Source organism: Lycium ferocissimum, chromosome 5, assembly GCF_029784015.1.
Source record: "Lycium ferocissimum isolate CSIRO_LF1 chromosome 5, AGI_CSIRO_Lferr_CH_V1, whole genome shotgun sequence".
Classification (NCBI taxonomy): Eukaryota; Viridiplantae; Streptophyta; class Magnoliopsida; order Solanales; family Solanaceae; genus Lycium; species Lycium ferocissimum.
In genome coordinates, this window is record NC_081346.1 from 46,657,452 (window position 1) to 46,674,017 (window position 16,566).

General features: G+C 40.4%; 1 protein-coding gene and 1 non-coding gene across 2 annotated transcripts; one reads left to right on the plus strand and one right to left on the minus strand.

Annotated features, from left to right (window-relative positions):
* Positions 1–781: 781 nt before the first annotated feature.
* LOC132057782 (uncharacterized) lies at positions 782–14,251 on the minus strand. Its single transcript, XM_059450386.1, has 5 exons — positions 14,206–14,251; positions 13,851–14,047; positions 1,721–1,961; positions 1,080–1,625; positions 782–984 (listed from the first exon to the last, which is right to left on the minus strand). The coding sequence occupies exons 1-5, from the start codon at positions 14,249–14,251 to the stop codon at positions 782–784; spliced, it is 1,233 nt and encodes a 410-aa protein (XP_059306369.1).
* LOC132058651 (small nucleolar RNA R71) lies at positions 1,409–1,514 on the plus strand. Its single transcript, XR_009415372.1, has one exon. It is a non-coding gene; the product is annotated as a small nucleolar RNA R71 (small nucleolar RNA).
* Positions 14,252–16,566: the final 2,315 nt, after the last annotated feature.

Consider the following 16,566-nt stretch of genomic DNA (forward strand, 5'->3'; position numbering starts at 1 on the left):
TACCTATGCGGCAGAAGATTATGGAAAATGGTACCTTAAAGAAGTAGTGCGGCTTCATGGTGTCCCTGTGTCTATTATCACAGATAGAGGAGCACAAGCTATGGAACTCACAAAGGTGAGTCAAACTCACAGCTTCATGTTGCACCGTTTTCTTCTTGATCAGCACGTCCGTCAAATATTTAGAAAAACCGGGCATCTCCTTGACAGCTTCCAAGAAGGGAAAATTCAGAGATAACTGCTTAAACTGATCATAAAACTTCTTGAACTTAGCATCTTCCTTCTTCTTTACCAACCTCTGAGGAAAGGGAGGTTTAGACTTAAAAAGCTGAGTCAAAGGATGGAGATCCCCTTTCACTGTGTGCTTGCTCGTGTCATCAACCTCCTTTACAATATTTGGAATATCAGCATCCTTCTTGTCAGTAGGATTCTCATCAACAATAATTGGTGCTTCAGACTACACCTCTTCTTCTTCATCTATTGGCTCAAGATCAACAACCTTCTTATCAGCCCCTTGGAGTGTTTTACCACTCCTAGTAGTGATGGAAAACACACGGTCTACACCGCCTCCCCCATTCTTAGGATTCAGAATAGTGTTACTCGGAAGTCCTCCCTTTTTAGGAGGGTGCTGCTATCTAGAAATATTACTCATCTATGACTTAAGCTTCTGAATAACCGCTATATAGGAACCCACTGTCTCTATCAGTCCAAATAAAGTCCTCTCAGACTTAGACTGATTTGCCAGAATCTTCTCAAGTATTGCTTCAACCTTCGCACTACCTTGCTATGTTGACTGCCCTTTCAGTGGTATATAAGGATTGGGACTCTTGTTCCCAAAATTGTTACCGTTGTTGTAGCTCCCTTGGTTCGCACCACCGTAATTATTGTTGTAGTTCCTTGAGTTGTTATAAGCACCGTGGCCTTGCTGAGGTCTCGATTGGTTCTGATTCTGGTAACCACCTTGGTAGTTCTGTCTTTGATAACCCTCTTGAGAGTTATTCACATAGTTAGCATTTTCAATCTGCATAGGAGGTCCATCATGAAACGGATCTCTTCGAGCCCGGTATATTCCTTTGGCATACCTGCATCATCCTCACAAATATTCACCTTCTTAATCTGGGTCTCATCAAATTTCTTTGTTAGCAATGAAATATTTATTGCAAGCTCAGCCAATGTTTGCTGGGTGTCTAGATTATCCTTTACCATATGCTGGATCATAGGACTACCATAAGGCACAAAATCAGCATTCTTTGAGTGCCAAGCCTGATTGTGAGTAGTCAGCCTGTCAAGCATGTTGGTCACTCGTCGGTAAGATTTATTCATGAAACAACCATTAGCTGCATTGTTAGCAACTGATTGCGTCACTGGATCCAGCCCTCGGTAGAACTTCTTCATTAATATGTTCTCCGGAAAATCATGATTCGAAATCTTTTTCAAATACTCTTTGAATCTCTCCCAAGCTTCATATAACTGTTCCCCCAGTCCCTGCTTAAATTCATAGATCTTGTCACGAATCTCAGCCTTCTTGCTAGGAGGATACCATTTCTTGAGAATGATTGCTACCATTTCTGCCCATGTAGTAATAGAATTCTGGGGCAGCTTCTCGAACCATGCTCTTGCATCTCCAGCTAAGGAATATTTGAATAACCTCAGTCGAATAGCATCTTGTGGAACGTTGTTCTGGATGTGTTAGCACACACATCCATAAAATTCTGCGGATGACGTTGAGGGTCATTCTCGGTAGAGTTCCGAAAGTAGCCCTCAAGCTTCAACAACTGGTATAGAGAGGAGTCAATTTTTATGTTCGTAGCTCCACATCGAGGATGAATAATAGCAAATGCATAGTCCTCCTCCGGAATAAAATCAGTGAAGACATTTTCTTCATCTGATTCATTCGCCTGATTATTCAATCGATTCCCCTGGTTACCTATACGTTGGTTTTGCCGATTCTGATTCATGCTCATCTGGTTTACAAGAAATAGCAAACAAGGTGTTATGGAATAAGCAAAAGACTTCAATCAAAGCAAATACTATTTAGTAATTTCAAAACCGTATTCCCCGGTATCGGCGCAAAAATTTGATACGCTCAAATTACATCTTTAATCAGCGTAAAGCGGACAATGTCAAATATAGTAACCCAACTAGGTTGGGGTCGAATCCCACAGGGAATAGGGTGTGAAAAGGTTACGAAACTCGTAGAATGCTTAATTTAGGTCTAGTGTCTTAATCTGATGATTTTTGTAAAAGTTGGGTTTTTTATGACTAATTGCTAATTAATTTCTTTGGGTTGTAATTTATGGTAAAAGAAACCATGGTTGTGTCCCCTTTAGATAAGGTGTATGATCATGGGTATTGATCTTGATATACTTCTAATGGATCATTATATGAATGCACTTAACCTCTATATGAATCTCTACTATTTCCCAATAACTAAAGATTATCTCTTTCTATGATTTTCCCAAATATAAGAAAGTATCTATGAAGAACGATTCATTATGCCAAGTAAATTCGTCTTATTCCTAAGTGAATTTATTAAACAAAGTTTAAAGCTTTGAGTCCTTGTTATTTATTCTTACCAACCCTATTATTTTCCCAAATAAATCAAGGTTTATGACTTTAATCAATGTTTGCAACCATTAATCATGAATGAAGAATGAAGAATAAATAAACCCTAATAATCCATTATGTGTATATTAATCACAAACCCAATCACAAAACACCCATCATTGGGTTCACAACCCTAGTAAGGAAATTTAGCTACTCATGACAACGAACAAGAAATAAGAAATTGAAAAATTCATAATTGCTTACTTTGGAAGAAAAGAGGAATTGATAATACTTGAATTGTTGTTTGAACCTTCAAAGACTAGAGAGTATTTAATGTTCTAAGCAAAAATTCAAAATATAATATCTGAGAACAATTAAAACCCTACAATGAGCTATTTATAGGTTTCAAAACGTAAAATTACAGAATTTGCACTTAAGTCCTAGGCAGCACTTATACGGTCCGTGTAACTTTTGTTTTATACGGCCTTCATCCTTGTGTCTACAGAGAAAAACACGAACTGGCATTACACCGTTCGTATAACTTTATACGGCTCGTACAACTCGCCCGTGAAACTTCTTCCAACCTTCAACACATCTACTTATATGGCCCATATAATATTATACTGTTCGTATAAGTGTTCGTGTTTCAAAGATCTCTCTACTGCGACATTCTGTTGCCTTGCTTACTTTTGTACGACCATAGATACGAACCGTGAAAATAAGTCCTCAGTACAAAATTTCTGTAACTTCCAATTCTTGAACCCGAACTTTACGATTTATCTGAAATATGACAATAACACATCAAAACAACACATACTTGCCTAAAAACAAGTAAAAATTCTCATAAAAGAGTATCAATTGTGCCACAATTTCCCGGCACATCAACAATAGGTGTCGTACCCGGCTGACTATAGCGCTGCTCGGTGTCTGCACAAATGCTGAGGAACCAGCCTAAGGGTCTGATCCGTCTCCCAATCTACCTGCGGGCATGAACGCAGCGTCCACAACAAAAGGACGCCAGTACGAATAATGTACTGAGTATGTAAGGCATGAATAACAACATAATAATGATATGAAAAGTAACAAAAGATAAGAGAAGTAACATGTACATTTTAATGCCACTTAAAGAAGATATCATGCATGTTGTCCTTTTTTAAAAAAAAAAAAGCATTTTCCATACATGTACATATATAATACCGTACCCAGCCATGATAGGCTCGGTGTCATCTGTACCCGGCCATAATAAGACTCGGTGTTATCCGTACCCAACTGCAGTGGTGTGCACAATAGGTATCGTACCCGGCCGACTATATCGCGGCTCGGCGTGACAAAATACATATATATATATATATATATATATATATATATATATATATATATATATATATAAAGCATACATAAGAGCCCAAATAGAAGCTATAACTCTATCGGGGTGACGTAAGGTTGGTAAACCTTGGATTGCCATTATGGAACAAACACCATCGGTAAACCTTGGATTACCATTATGGAACTAACACCATTGGCAAATCTCACCTTGAAGGACAATAACCATAAGATGAGATTAACAACAATAAATAAGGACAATAATCATAAGACAAGATCATTAACATCATGAGACAGAGATCCATAATATCATAAGAAGATTAAGAACCTTAGTTTCCAACATTTCTAGGAATGAAGTCAGTATGAAGGACATTCACATATGAGTTTGTATCAATAAGATCATGCCATAGAAATAAAGGGACAGCCTTAACATACCTTTTCATCTCCCTAAGTACTTAACGCCTATCCTTCCGAGCTCGGAAATCTACCTCCAAAATGATTCATACTACGGTTAAGTCATTGAAACACTTTCAAGGTCAAACCAGACTAATAATTGAGCTAACGAAATTCCAGCAGCATTTCCCCTATATTATCTACTTCCTCCAAACTTCAAAACAACTCCAAACAACAATAGCAACATCAATAACACCATAGCCAAGAATTTTACATTCAAATTAAACTTAATAACACCATAGCCAAGAATTTTACATTCAAATTAAACTTAAATCAATCCAAAAATCCCTTTCAAAATCAATCCATAGCCATCAACTTCAACTCAATATATCTTGACTTTTCTATCATGTTTCCCTTCACTTTAAGACTTGCTAATACTCCAAATCAACTCAACATAAGTAATGAGATGAAGAACATACCTTATTCTTGAAGATATTTAGCCACACACCACTTACTCCAAGACTTAATCACCACAACTCCAAGTAAAAGCAAAAACATCTACCTTCCATGAACTAGCGTAGGATTTTTAAAGGTTGATATTCACTTGGATTAGCTTAGGATGATTAGGGATGATTAGAAATCGTTTGGAGAGTTTAGAGTGTCTAGAAGGATCTGTGTTTGATGAAAATATGAGCCCCAAGCCGTAGCCCCTTTTTATTTATAACAAAGGGAAAATTTCCACCGCCTCCACTTTGATGGTCAACTCGATGGACCATCAAGCTGCTCGACGACCATCGAGTGGTGGCATCGAACTGCCTGATCAGAGCTAACTCTCTGATGGTGGTTTAACGGTGGATATTGACGGGCCGTCAACCATTCGAGAGTCCGTCGAAAAGGGCATTGAACTGCCCTGATGTGTTCAACCTCCAATCTTTCTGATACTTGTTAGACATAACTTAAACTCTCATACACATAGAATGAACATGTAGAATCTCTTATGACCTTGACAAAAACTTCATTTCCTTAATCCACGTCGGCTAACTCACGGCGAAACTCAATTTACAAAGTGCAGGGTATAACATCTTCCCCCCCTTAAGAACATTCGTCCTCGAATGTTAGACTCTTAGGGGTTTTACAAAATTTTTAGCAGAGTCTCCCCATTAACTGTACCACTACCAACCTGTCACAACAACTCAAAATATACAACGCCACATAGGGCCACAACAATCAATAACAACAATGACCTCACACGACCAATAATCAGAAGGAATGATACACTACGCACCTAAAAGTAACAGTGTCTATATCTGAACCTCCTCTGGAGTGGAAATAAATGTGGATATCTAGATCTCATATCTTCCTCAGCTTCCCAAGTCACTTCTTCGGTACTCCTAGTTCTCCAGAGAACTTTAACTGGAGCTACATTTTTATTCCTCAGCCTTCGAACCTGTCTATCTAGTTAGCAATAGGAACTTGTTCATATGATAATTGCTCGGTGACCTGAACATCATCGACAGGTACGACTTTGGAAGGATCTCCAATACACTTACGAAGCATCGATACATGGAAGACCGGATGGACCGATTCTAAAGCTAGAGGTAAATCTAATTCATAGGCCACTTAGCCCACTCTTCGTATAATCCTACAAGATCTAATGTACTGAGGGCTAAGCTTACCCTTCTTACCAAATCTCATAATGCCTTTCATAGGAGATACCTTTAGAAATGCCCAATCATCAACTTGGAATTCTACATCTCATCGGCAATTATCCGCATAAGATTTCTGACGACTCTGAGCTGCCAAGAATCAATCTTGTATAAGCTTGATCTTCTCCACTGCTTGCTGGATCAAATTTGGCCTTACTAACTTAGTTTCCCCCACTTCAAACCATCCAATAGGTGATCTACACTTCCGCCAATATAAAGCTTCATACGGGGCCATCTGAATACTGGAATGATAGTTATTATTATACGCACACTCAATAAGTAGCAGACGATCATCCCAGCTACCTTTGAAATCTAGCACACATGCTTGTAGCATATCTTTGAGGGTCTGAACAGTACGCTCAGCCTGTCCGTCTGTCTGGGGGTGAAATGTTGTGCTAAGCCTCACTTGAGTTCCCAAACCCTTTTGGAAAGACCTCCAGAAGTTAGCGGTAAACTGCGCACCCCTGTCAGAGATGATGGATACTGGCACACCATGGAGTCATACTATCTCCTTAATGTACAGCTTCACATAATCCTCGGCCGAGTAAGTAGTCCTAACTAGCAGAAAATGGGCTAATTTAGTAAGTCTATCCACAATCACCCTTATGGAATCAAACTTACGCTGAGAACGAGGCAAGCCTATAATGAAGTCCACATTAATTGCCTCTCATTTGCATATTGGAATTTCGATAGCTTGCAATAACCCACCGGGCGTCTGATGTTCAATCTTTACCTACAGTTAGGACACTGGGCTACACACTCTGCTATGTCTTTCTTCATTCCGTTCCACCAATAAACTTTCTTAATATCATGATACATCTTCATCATTCCCTGATGAATATAATAACGGGGAAAATGAGTCTCCTATAATCTGAGGACGTCATCCTGCAACATCAGAAACACACAATCTGCCTCCATATTTGAGAACTCCGTCTACAGAAATCTCGAATGGTGACTTCTTCTTCTATGAAGATGTATCTCTGTAATGAACTAACATAGGATCCTCTTCTTGGCGCTCCTTCACCTCAGCTACTAAATATGGAACTGCCGCATCATGAATAGTAATTCCCGTATCGCTCGAGTCCAATAATCGACTGTTACACCTCTCATTTTTATGCTAGGGAAAAACTTAAGGCTTTCCAAAGAAAGTATGCCTCGAAATGGAGATTTGTACCCAAGTATTGAGATATTAGGTATTTTATCCCGTGTATGGAGTTACTAGCAGGTATTCCAGGTATATTACAGGATTAGAAGTTGAACGAATTGAATCGACGCAGTCCGAGTGCATTCGTAGTACCCGCAAACACTGCACATTATCGATGGACCGTCGACCATGTCGACGGGCCGTCAATATGAACCGTTGTTATGATCTGAGAATTTTAGTCTGTAGAAATAGATCGATGAGACACGTCAACGGACCATCGACACGTCGACGGGCCGTCGATCGCCACGTTAATATGGCTCTACAAACTCTGATCTGCAGAAGCTAGTCGACGGAGCAAGTCGACGGACCGTCGACTCGCTCATCGAACCGCTTATCTAGAACATTCCAGTTCCAGCTATAAATAGACGAGTCACACCCCAAAATTTTAGATTTTATTTTCTTTCCATGTCTTGAAGGTTCTAGAAAAATTCTCTCATTATATTATCATATATCCAAGGGAAATTAAGAAGTAATCACCAAGAATTAGAAGAATCTAGTGCAAGGATGCTTACTAGGGTTTGTGGAGATCAAGACATCCTTTTGTATTGAAGTAGGGTTTTCTCCAAGTGGAGTATTCTCATCTAAAGTCCATTCCTACATCATCCAAGGTGAGTTATATGTTCAATTCATGTTATTAAGAGTGTTGAGAGGTTGAAAGACTTGGATTATAGAAGGGAGGAGAATATGGAGTACAAACATAAAATTAGTAATATTCTTGAATGATAGTTCTTGATATGTAATGAGTATAACCTTGCTATGAATAATATTAAAGATTTTGTAGAGGCCTTGTAGGAGAGTGGATACGGTATGGTGCCATAGTTAGAGTTATGAAGGGCTTTGATAGGGAATGTTGGGGATTTAATAATGTCTACAGAAGTCCGTAGTTTTCTGGGATTGGCAGTTTATTATAGAATATTTGTGGAAAGGTTTTCCTCTATTTCAGCACCATTGACGAAGCTAACTTGTACATAAGTGAAATTTCAATGGACTAATGCTTGTGAACGCAATTTCCAGGAATTGAAGGATAGATTAACTTCAGCCCTCGTCCTAACACTGCCAGAAGGGCCAGATGGTTATGTGGTGTATTGTGATGTCTCTGGTGTTGGGTTAGGCTATGTGTTGATGCAAAGACGGCAAAGTTATTGCCTATGCTTCCCGGCAGCTACGAAAATATGAAAAGAATTATTCTACCCATAATCTTGAATTGGCCGCAGTTATTCATGCACTCAAGATGTGGAGACACTATTTGTATGGCATTCATGTTGACATTTATACAGATCATAAGAGTCTCCAATATATCTTCAAGCAGAAGGAGTTGAATCTTTGACAGAGATGATGGTTGGAATTACTGAAAGATTATGATGTAAGTATCTTAAACCACCCCGGAAAGGCAAATGTAGTAGCTGACGCGCTTAGCCGTAAATCAATAGGAAGTATATGTGAGGTTCCTTCGGAGAAGAAAGAATTAATTCGTGAGCTCCACCAACTAGCCAGCCTTGGAGTTCGCCTAATTGATTCAGGCAATGCAGGAATTGGTATTCGCAACCCAACTGTTTCATCCTTAAATATGGAAGTGAAATAGCGCCAATATGAATATCTTCAGTTGAGTCACTCTAGAGATACATTTCCTGAGAAAGAGAAGTCGCTATTTGAGAAGTCGCTATTTGAAATTTCTATAGATGGAGTTCTTAGATACCGAGACAGGCTATGTGTTTCGAATGTTGTAGCACTACGTCGTCGCGTTCTAGAAGAAGCTCATTACTCTTGGTATTCTATTCATCCATGGGCGAAAAATATGTATCACGATCTTAAGCTAATGTATTAGTGGGATAGAATGAAGAAGGACATAGCAGAATTTGTAGCTCAATGTCCAAATTGCCAACAAGAGAAAATCTAACATCATAAGCCAGGAGGATTATCGCAAAGTTGAGATTCCAACTTGGAAATGGAAAGTGATTAACATGGATTTCATTGTAGGGTTACCTCATTCCCGAAGCAAGTATGACTCCATATGGGTAATCGTGGACAGACTCACGAAATCAGTTCATTTTCTTCCTGTCAAAACCATATATGCGGCAGAAGATTATTCAAGGTTGTACCTCAAAGAGATTGTGCGACTTCATGGTGTCTCGATATCTATTATCGAAGATCGAGGAGCACAATTTACAGCTAAATTTTAGAAGTTTTTCCAAGAAGGTTTGGGTGCTCAGGTAAGGCTTAGCACAAAGATTTCATCCACAAACTGATGGGCAAGCCGAACGCACTATTTAGACCTTGGAGGACATGTTACGGGTATGTGTGCTTGATTTTGGGGGTAGTTAGGATGACCACTTACCTCTCATTGAGTTCGCATACGACAACAGCTATCATTCCAGTATTTGAATGGCCCCGTATGAAGCTCTATATGGAAGGAAGTGTAGATCCCCAATTGGGTGGTCTGAAATAGGAGAGGTACGGCTAATAGGCCCTGAGTTGATTCAACAAGTGGTGGAAAAGGTCAAGGTTATCCGAGACCGACTATTGACAGCCCAAAGCTGTCAGAAGTCTTATGCGGACAACCGTCGACGAGACTTAGAGTTCCAAGTTGATGATCGGGTATTCTTGAAGGTATCACCAATGAAAGGCATGATGAGAGTTGGTAAAAAGGGAAAACTAAGTCCTCGATACATTGGACCTTATAAGATTGTCCGCAAGGTAGGCCAAGTGGCATATGCACGAGACTTACCCTCAGAACTTGAATTAGTCCATCCAGTTTTTCATGTATCGATGCTCCGTAAATATGTCGGAGATCCTACTAGGATAGTACCGGTAGGTGATGTTCAAGTTACAAAAAAGTTGACTTATGAAGAGGTACCTATTGTGATACTAGATAGGCAAGTACGAAGACTTATAAACAAAGAAGTAGCCTCAGTTAAGGTCTTGTGGTGGAACAATAATCGAGAGGAAATGACTTAGGAAGTGGAAGAAAACATGAAGTCCAAGTGCCCGCACTTATTCCAACTCCCGGAAGAGATCCAAGATGAGATATCAATATTAAGAGGTATGTATGCTTTCGTTTTATGCTTTCGGTCGTGTGTGGCCATAAATTCTTGCTATTGTGTTGTGGCCCTGTGAGGCAATGTTATTATGGGTTGTTGTGACAGGATGGTAGCATCATATTACAAGTGAAACTCTGGAAAAAAATTTATAGGATCCCCGAGAACCTAACATTCGAGGACGAATGTTTTAAAAGAGGGGAAGAGTGTTACACCTCTCTTTTTTATGGTAGGGAAAAACTTATGGCTTTCTAGTCAAGTATGCCTCGAAATGGAGATTTGTACCTGAGTATTGAGATGCTAAGTATTTTATCCCGTTTACGGAGGTACTAGTAGGTATTCTGGCATATTACAGATTGTGTGATCGGGTTGAACCGACGCAGCAAGCGTATTTCGTGGAAATCTGCAGACACCAGACATTATCGACGGACCGTCGACCATGTCGACAGGCGGTCAATATGAACCGTTGTTATAATCTGAGAATTTTAGTCTGCAGAAACTGATCGACGAAACACGTCGACACATCCACGGGCCGTCGATCGCCACGTCAATATGGCTCTACAACTTTTGATCTGTAGAAGCTGGTCGACGGAGTAAGTCGACGGAGCGACGGACCGTCGACACGTCGACCCGCTCGTCGAATCGCTTATCTGGAACATTCCAGTTCTAGCTATAAATAGACGAGTCACACCCCAAAATTTCAGATTTTATTTTCTTTCCAAGTCTTGAAGGTTCTAGAAAAATTCTCTCATTATATTATCATATATCCAAGGGAAATTAAGGAGTAATCACCAAGAATTAGTAGAATCTAGTGCAAGGATGCTCACTAGGGTTTGTGGAGATCAAGACACCCTTTTGTGTTGAAGTAAGGTTTTCTCCAAGTGGAGTATTCTCTTCTAAAGTCCATTCCTACATCATCCAAGGTGAATTATATGTTCAATTCATGTTATTAAGAGTATTGAGAGGTTGAAAGACTTAGATTATGGTAGGGAGGAGAATATGGAGGACAAACATGAAATTAGTAATATTCTTGAATCATAGTTCTTGATATGTAATGAGTATAACCTTGCTATGAATAATATTAAAGATTTTATAGAGGCCTCATAGGAGAAAATGATACGGTATGGTGCCATAGTTAGAGTTATGAAGGGCTTTGATAGGGAATGTTGGTGATTTAATAATGTCTAGCTTGATGAAGATATTGATTAAAATATTGTGGGTGTTGTTGTTAATGTTGGGAGTTACTTATTACGTGGAAGAAGTTATCGAAATAAAGGAATATGTTACTCAATTTTCGTTAGCATTAGCTTGAGCCTAAGTATGTCTTCGATTATCTAATTTTAGTACGAACTCTTCAAGGTAGAAACTCCGAATATTGAGGAAGCGTTCAAGTGATAAACTTAGCGAAACGTAACGGTACGTAAGGCTAGTCCCTTCTTTTCTAAGGCATGACTTCCTTTATCATTCCATGACCTTCTTACATTCCGAAAAATATGAGTCGATGTTTATAAAGAGCTTCCTATGAGATGAAGGTAAGAGATATGTCATGATTATGATAACGATAATGATGAGTCTAAGCCTAGAGATCCAAAAGCTTATGATATGATATTTCCATGAAGCTAAGGATCCCTATACGATTCTTTGATGTTATTCATTGTTGCTAAACCCACCTTATGATGCTACTTTCTTCAAGGTGAGGTATGATGATTATAATTACTCCATAATGGAATCGGGGGTTCTCAACCTTACGTCACCCCAATATAGTTATAGAATAACTTGTGTTCTAATACATACTTTATGATAAGTATATGATGATGAGATTACACCGTGCCTAGATGGCCGGACATGTCACCGCGAAGGCGGAATGCATATGATTACATCGTGCCTAGATGGCCGGATATGTCACCGCGAAGGCGGGCTGCATATGATTACACCGTGCCTAGAGGGCCGTACATAACATCACTAGTGGGCGGCGTGCGATGGTTACCCGGACGCGTGTTAACTATGATGGTATATGTGATATGCATAATATGTGTTTTCTTTAAAGGGTTAAGCAGGTTATATCTTTACCTCATGTTTCATGATTCCTTTATTGTGCTAGTAGTATTCATGCCTTACATACTCAGTACATTTATCATACTAACGTCCTTTCTTTTTGGACGTTGTGTTCATGCCCACAGGTAAACAGAGAGATGGTGCAGATCCGTAGGAGCTTATAAGTGGATTCACAGGAGCACTCCACTATTTCGGAGGTACTGCTTATGATCATATTCTTTTATGTATATATTTGGGCATGACGGGGTCCTGTCCCGTCCTTATGTCTAGTAGTCTAGTAGAGGCTCGTAGATACGTACGTATGGGTAGTTGATGTCCCATGATGAGCACATTGTACTCTTGTATATCATTTTTGCAGCCGTGAAGGCTTATGTATATAGGCTTGTGTTGCTTTGGAGATTACATATGTTCAGGTTGAGTATGGTGATTAGCCTAATGTGAGGTGCTCGGTAGTCAGCTCCGGGTACCCGTCATGGCCCCCTAGTCGAGTTGTGACATCGACTACTACCTTTGCCTTTCTAGGATGATATAAGACACTAACATCATAATATTTCAATAGCTTCAACCATTGCCTTTGCCACAAATTCAACTCCTTCTGCTTTAAAATATACTTGAGACTCTTATGGTCTATATAAATATCCACATGAACACCATAAAAGTAATGCCTCCACATCTTCAATGCATGAATCACCGCAGCTAACTCTAGATCATATGTTGGATAGTTCTTCTCATGCTTTCTCAGCTGCTTTGAAGTATAAGCAATAACTTTACCGTGCTGCATCAACACATGACCTAGCCCAACGCTTGAGGCATCACACTAAATAGCATACCCTTTCGATCCCTCCGAAAGTGTCAGAATCGGGGCCGAAGTCAGTCTACTCTTCAACTTTTGAAAACTGCACTCACAAGCATCGGTCCACTGGAACTTAGCTGATTTCCGAGTCAGCTTCGTCAGTGGTGCAGAAATAGAAGAGAAACCTTCTACGAATCTCCTGTAATAGCCTGCCAAACCCAAAAAACTACAAAATTTCGCGAGTGTTGTGGGTCTCTGCCAAGTCTTCACAGCTTTGATCTTCTGTGTATCCACCCGAATACCATAAGCTGAAATAATGTGCCCCAGAAAAGTCACAGAATTCAACCAGAACTCACATTTAGAGAACTTTACATACAGCTTTCGGGCACACGAAGAACTTTAAGGACAGCGCGTTAATGATCTGCATGCTCTGCCTCTGATCGGGAGTATACAAGAATCTCATCAATAAATACAATCATGAACATATCTAGGAAGGGTCTGAAAACTCTGTTCATTAAATTCATGAATACCGCCGGTGCATTCATCAACCCTAACGACATTACACGAAACTCGAAATGACCATATCTAGTTCTGAAAGTTGTCTTCGAAATGTCTTTCTCTCTAAGTTTCACCTGGTGATACCCTGATCTCAAATCTATCTTCGAGAACCATTTAGCACCCTGCAACTGTTCAAATAAATCATCAATCCTCAGAAGCGAATATTTGTTCTTTATTGTAACCTTATTCAACTGCCTGTAGTTGATACACATTCGTAACGAGTCATCTTTCTTTCTTACAAACAACATAGGTGCTCCCGATGGCGACGAACTAGGCCTGATAAAGCCTTTCTCAAGAAAATCCTTCAGTTGCTCCTTCCAATCCCTCAATTTAGCAGGTGTCATTCTATAAGGAGGAATAGATATTGGCTTAGTATCAAATAACACGTCGATGGCAAAATCAATCTCTCGCTCGGGTAGAAGACCAGGAAGCTCGTCTAAAAATACACCCCAAAACTCATTAACTATTGGAACAGACTGAAGAGTTGGTGGCTTTGCTCCTGAACCCGAACTAAATGATAAATACAACCCTTGGCAATCATCTTCCTTGCCTTGAGATAGGAAATAAACCTACATTTTGGCGATGCTGTATTACCCTTCCACTCCAGAACTGGCTCTCCTGGGAATTGAAATTGAACCATCTTCGTTCTACAATCAATATTAGCATAACACGAAGCTAACCAACTCATACCCATACTTACATCAAAGTCTATCATATCTAACTAAATCAAATCTGCCATAGTACGACGATCACAGACTATAACCATACAATTTCTATATACCCGTCTAGTTATCACTGGGTCACCAACGGGTGTAGACAAAAAGGTTTGATTGACTCAGTTTTCACCCCAAACTAACCAGCAATAAAAGGAGCAACAAAATATAGAACCCTGATCAATCAATACATAAACATCCTTCGAAGATATTGATAGTATGCTTGTAACCACATCAGGCGAAGACTCAAGATCCTGTAGACCCGCCAGTGCATAAATACGGTTCTGAGGACAGCTCGAGCTGGACGCTCCCCAACTACTTCTACCACGGCCTGCTAATGTCTGAGAGCTTTACCCTGGAGGGCATACAAATGGTGACAAACCAGCTGCTGATCCGGTAGGCTGAGCTATACCTCTACCACCCCTCAATGGATACTCAAGCATAATATGGCATAGCCGACCTTAAGCATAACAAACATCAGAACCCAAGAGGCACTGTCCAGAATGTAGCTTACCATACTAAGTACATCATGGTAAAGGTGGCCTCATATGGCCTGAATCGTGTTTATACTGAAAACCTGAAGCTCTGGACCCCTGACTTAGTCCTGAATAAGTAGATCGATCAAATCTCTAGCCTGCAAATCGCGGAGGTGCACTAGCCGCTGAATTGCTTGAGTGTCTAGAATACTGCTGCCTCTGGCCTCCTTTGAACTCACTAACAGCACCGGAAGATTTAGCTCTCTTACTATAACCTCTATCATGCTCACACTCGACCCTCCGCTACTGCTGAGGTTCCTCTAGATTCTGAGCGTGCACCTGAATGCGGGAAATATCCATACCTATCTAAAGTGAGGTCGTCAAGCAGTCATCAATTAAATATGGTCCCAATCCACTCACAAATCGGTAAACACGATCTCCCATATCAGCTACCATAGCTGGAGCATGCCTAGCCAATGAATTAAAATGAAGGCTATACTCTCGAGCACTCATGTTCCCCTGTCTAAGGTTCAAGAGCCTATCAGCTCAGGCCCATCGAATCTCTGGTGGCAAATAATATCGAAGGAAGGCATCTACAAACTCCTGCCACACGGGTGAAGGTGAATTAATCCCTCTGGATGGCACCCATGTCTCATACCAATGAACAACAACATCCCGTTATCTATAGGAAGCCAACTCCACTAACTCAGTGTTTGAAGCATGCATCACATGCAATGTCCTAAATATTCCATCGACAGAGTTCTGCGGGTCCTCATCTGATTTTGACCCAAAGAATTCTGGAGGGTCTAAACTAATACAATCTCGAACTCTAACACTAATAGCCCTATCACCATGACCCGTACCTTATCCTGGGCCTGAGCGGCTACTAACTGAGTCAACAACTAAATAGCCTCTCTCATCTCCTGGCCTGAGGCATCTGGTGGAGGAACTGAGGGTGTTGGAGCTCCTCTATGCTCCTCTGGAGCGGGCAGAGTATGAGAGGACCGAGATGGAACCTCATTTTGGGACTCCCCCTCCTTTATCTCTCCTGATCGTACCCGTCCAGTTCTCCTACCAACCACTGACTTTCCCTTCTGGGCCGCTGAAGCTTTCTTCTTTACAGGCAGCACTGAAATCATAACACACAGTCAGGAAAAGGGAATCCTTATAACATGGCTCTATCGCATGATCTAAGATGAGAAAGAAAGGTCAATCTTTCTAAATGTCCAGCAGCCTCATGTTTATAAGTGTGGTGCACTGTATACCCATAAATAGGACTCTACTAGACACGACTTGTAGACAGCTCTAGGACAAACTGCTCTGATACCACTTTTGTCATGACCCAATCGGAGGGCCATGTCGTGCACCCGGAGCTAATCTATCGAGCACCTCATGACATACATCTCATAATCATATCTAAGTGGGCCATAAAGTTAACTCATAAATATCATAATCTGTAAGGGACATGAGCCCAAGATATATATGCACAGATATTCGCCATCAAACAGTGCCCATATATACAAGCCGAAAAGGCTGCCAAAATGATATAACAAAATATGGACCGAGAAGGTCACAAGACATCTAACTATACGAATCTATCTATGAGCCTCTACATAGAGTGCATAGCATAATAAGAATGGGACAGGACCCCGCCATGCCCATATATACACAAAATAATCATACCAACTGAACTGCAGCTCCTGCACAAATGCTGAGGAAGCAGCCTAAGGGTCCGATTCGTCTCCCTGTCTACCTACGGGCATGAA

Excerpts from the sequence above, each read along its gene's own strand:
- LOC132057782 (XM_059450386.1), bottom strand. The coding sequence starts at position 14,251 with ATGGTTCAATTTCAATTCCCAGGAGAGCCAGTTCTGGAGTGGAAGG. Across the intron at positions 1,626-1,720 it reads TACCGAGAATGACCCTCAAC|CTGGAGATGCAAGAGCATGG; the intron begins GTCATCCGCAGA and ends AATATTCCTTAG. Across the intron at positions 985-1,079 it reads TATTTGTGAGGATGATGCAG|AGGGTTATCAAAGACAGAAC; the intron begins GTATGCCAAAGG and ends ATAACTCTCAAG.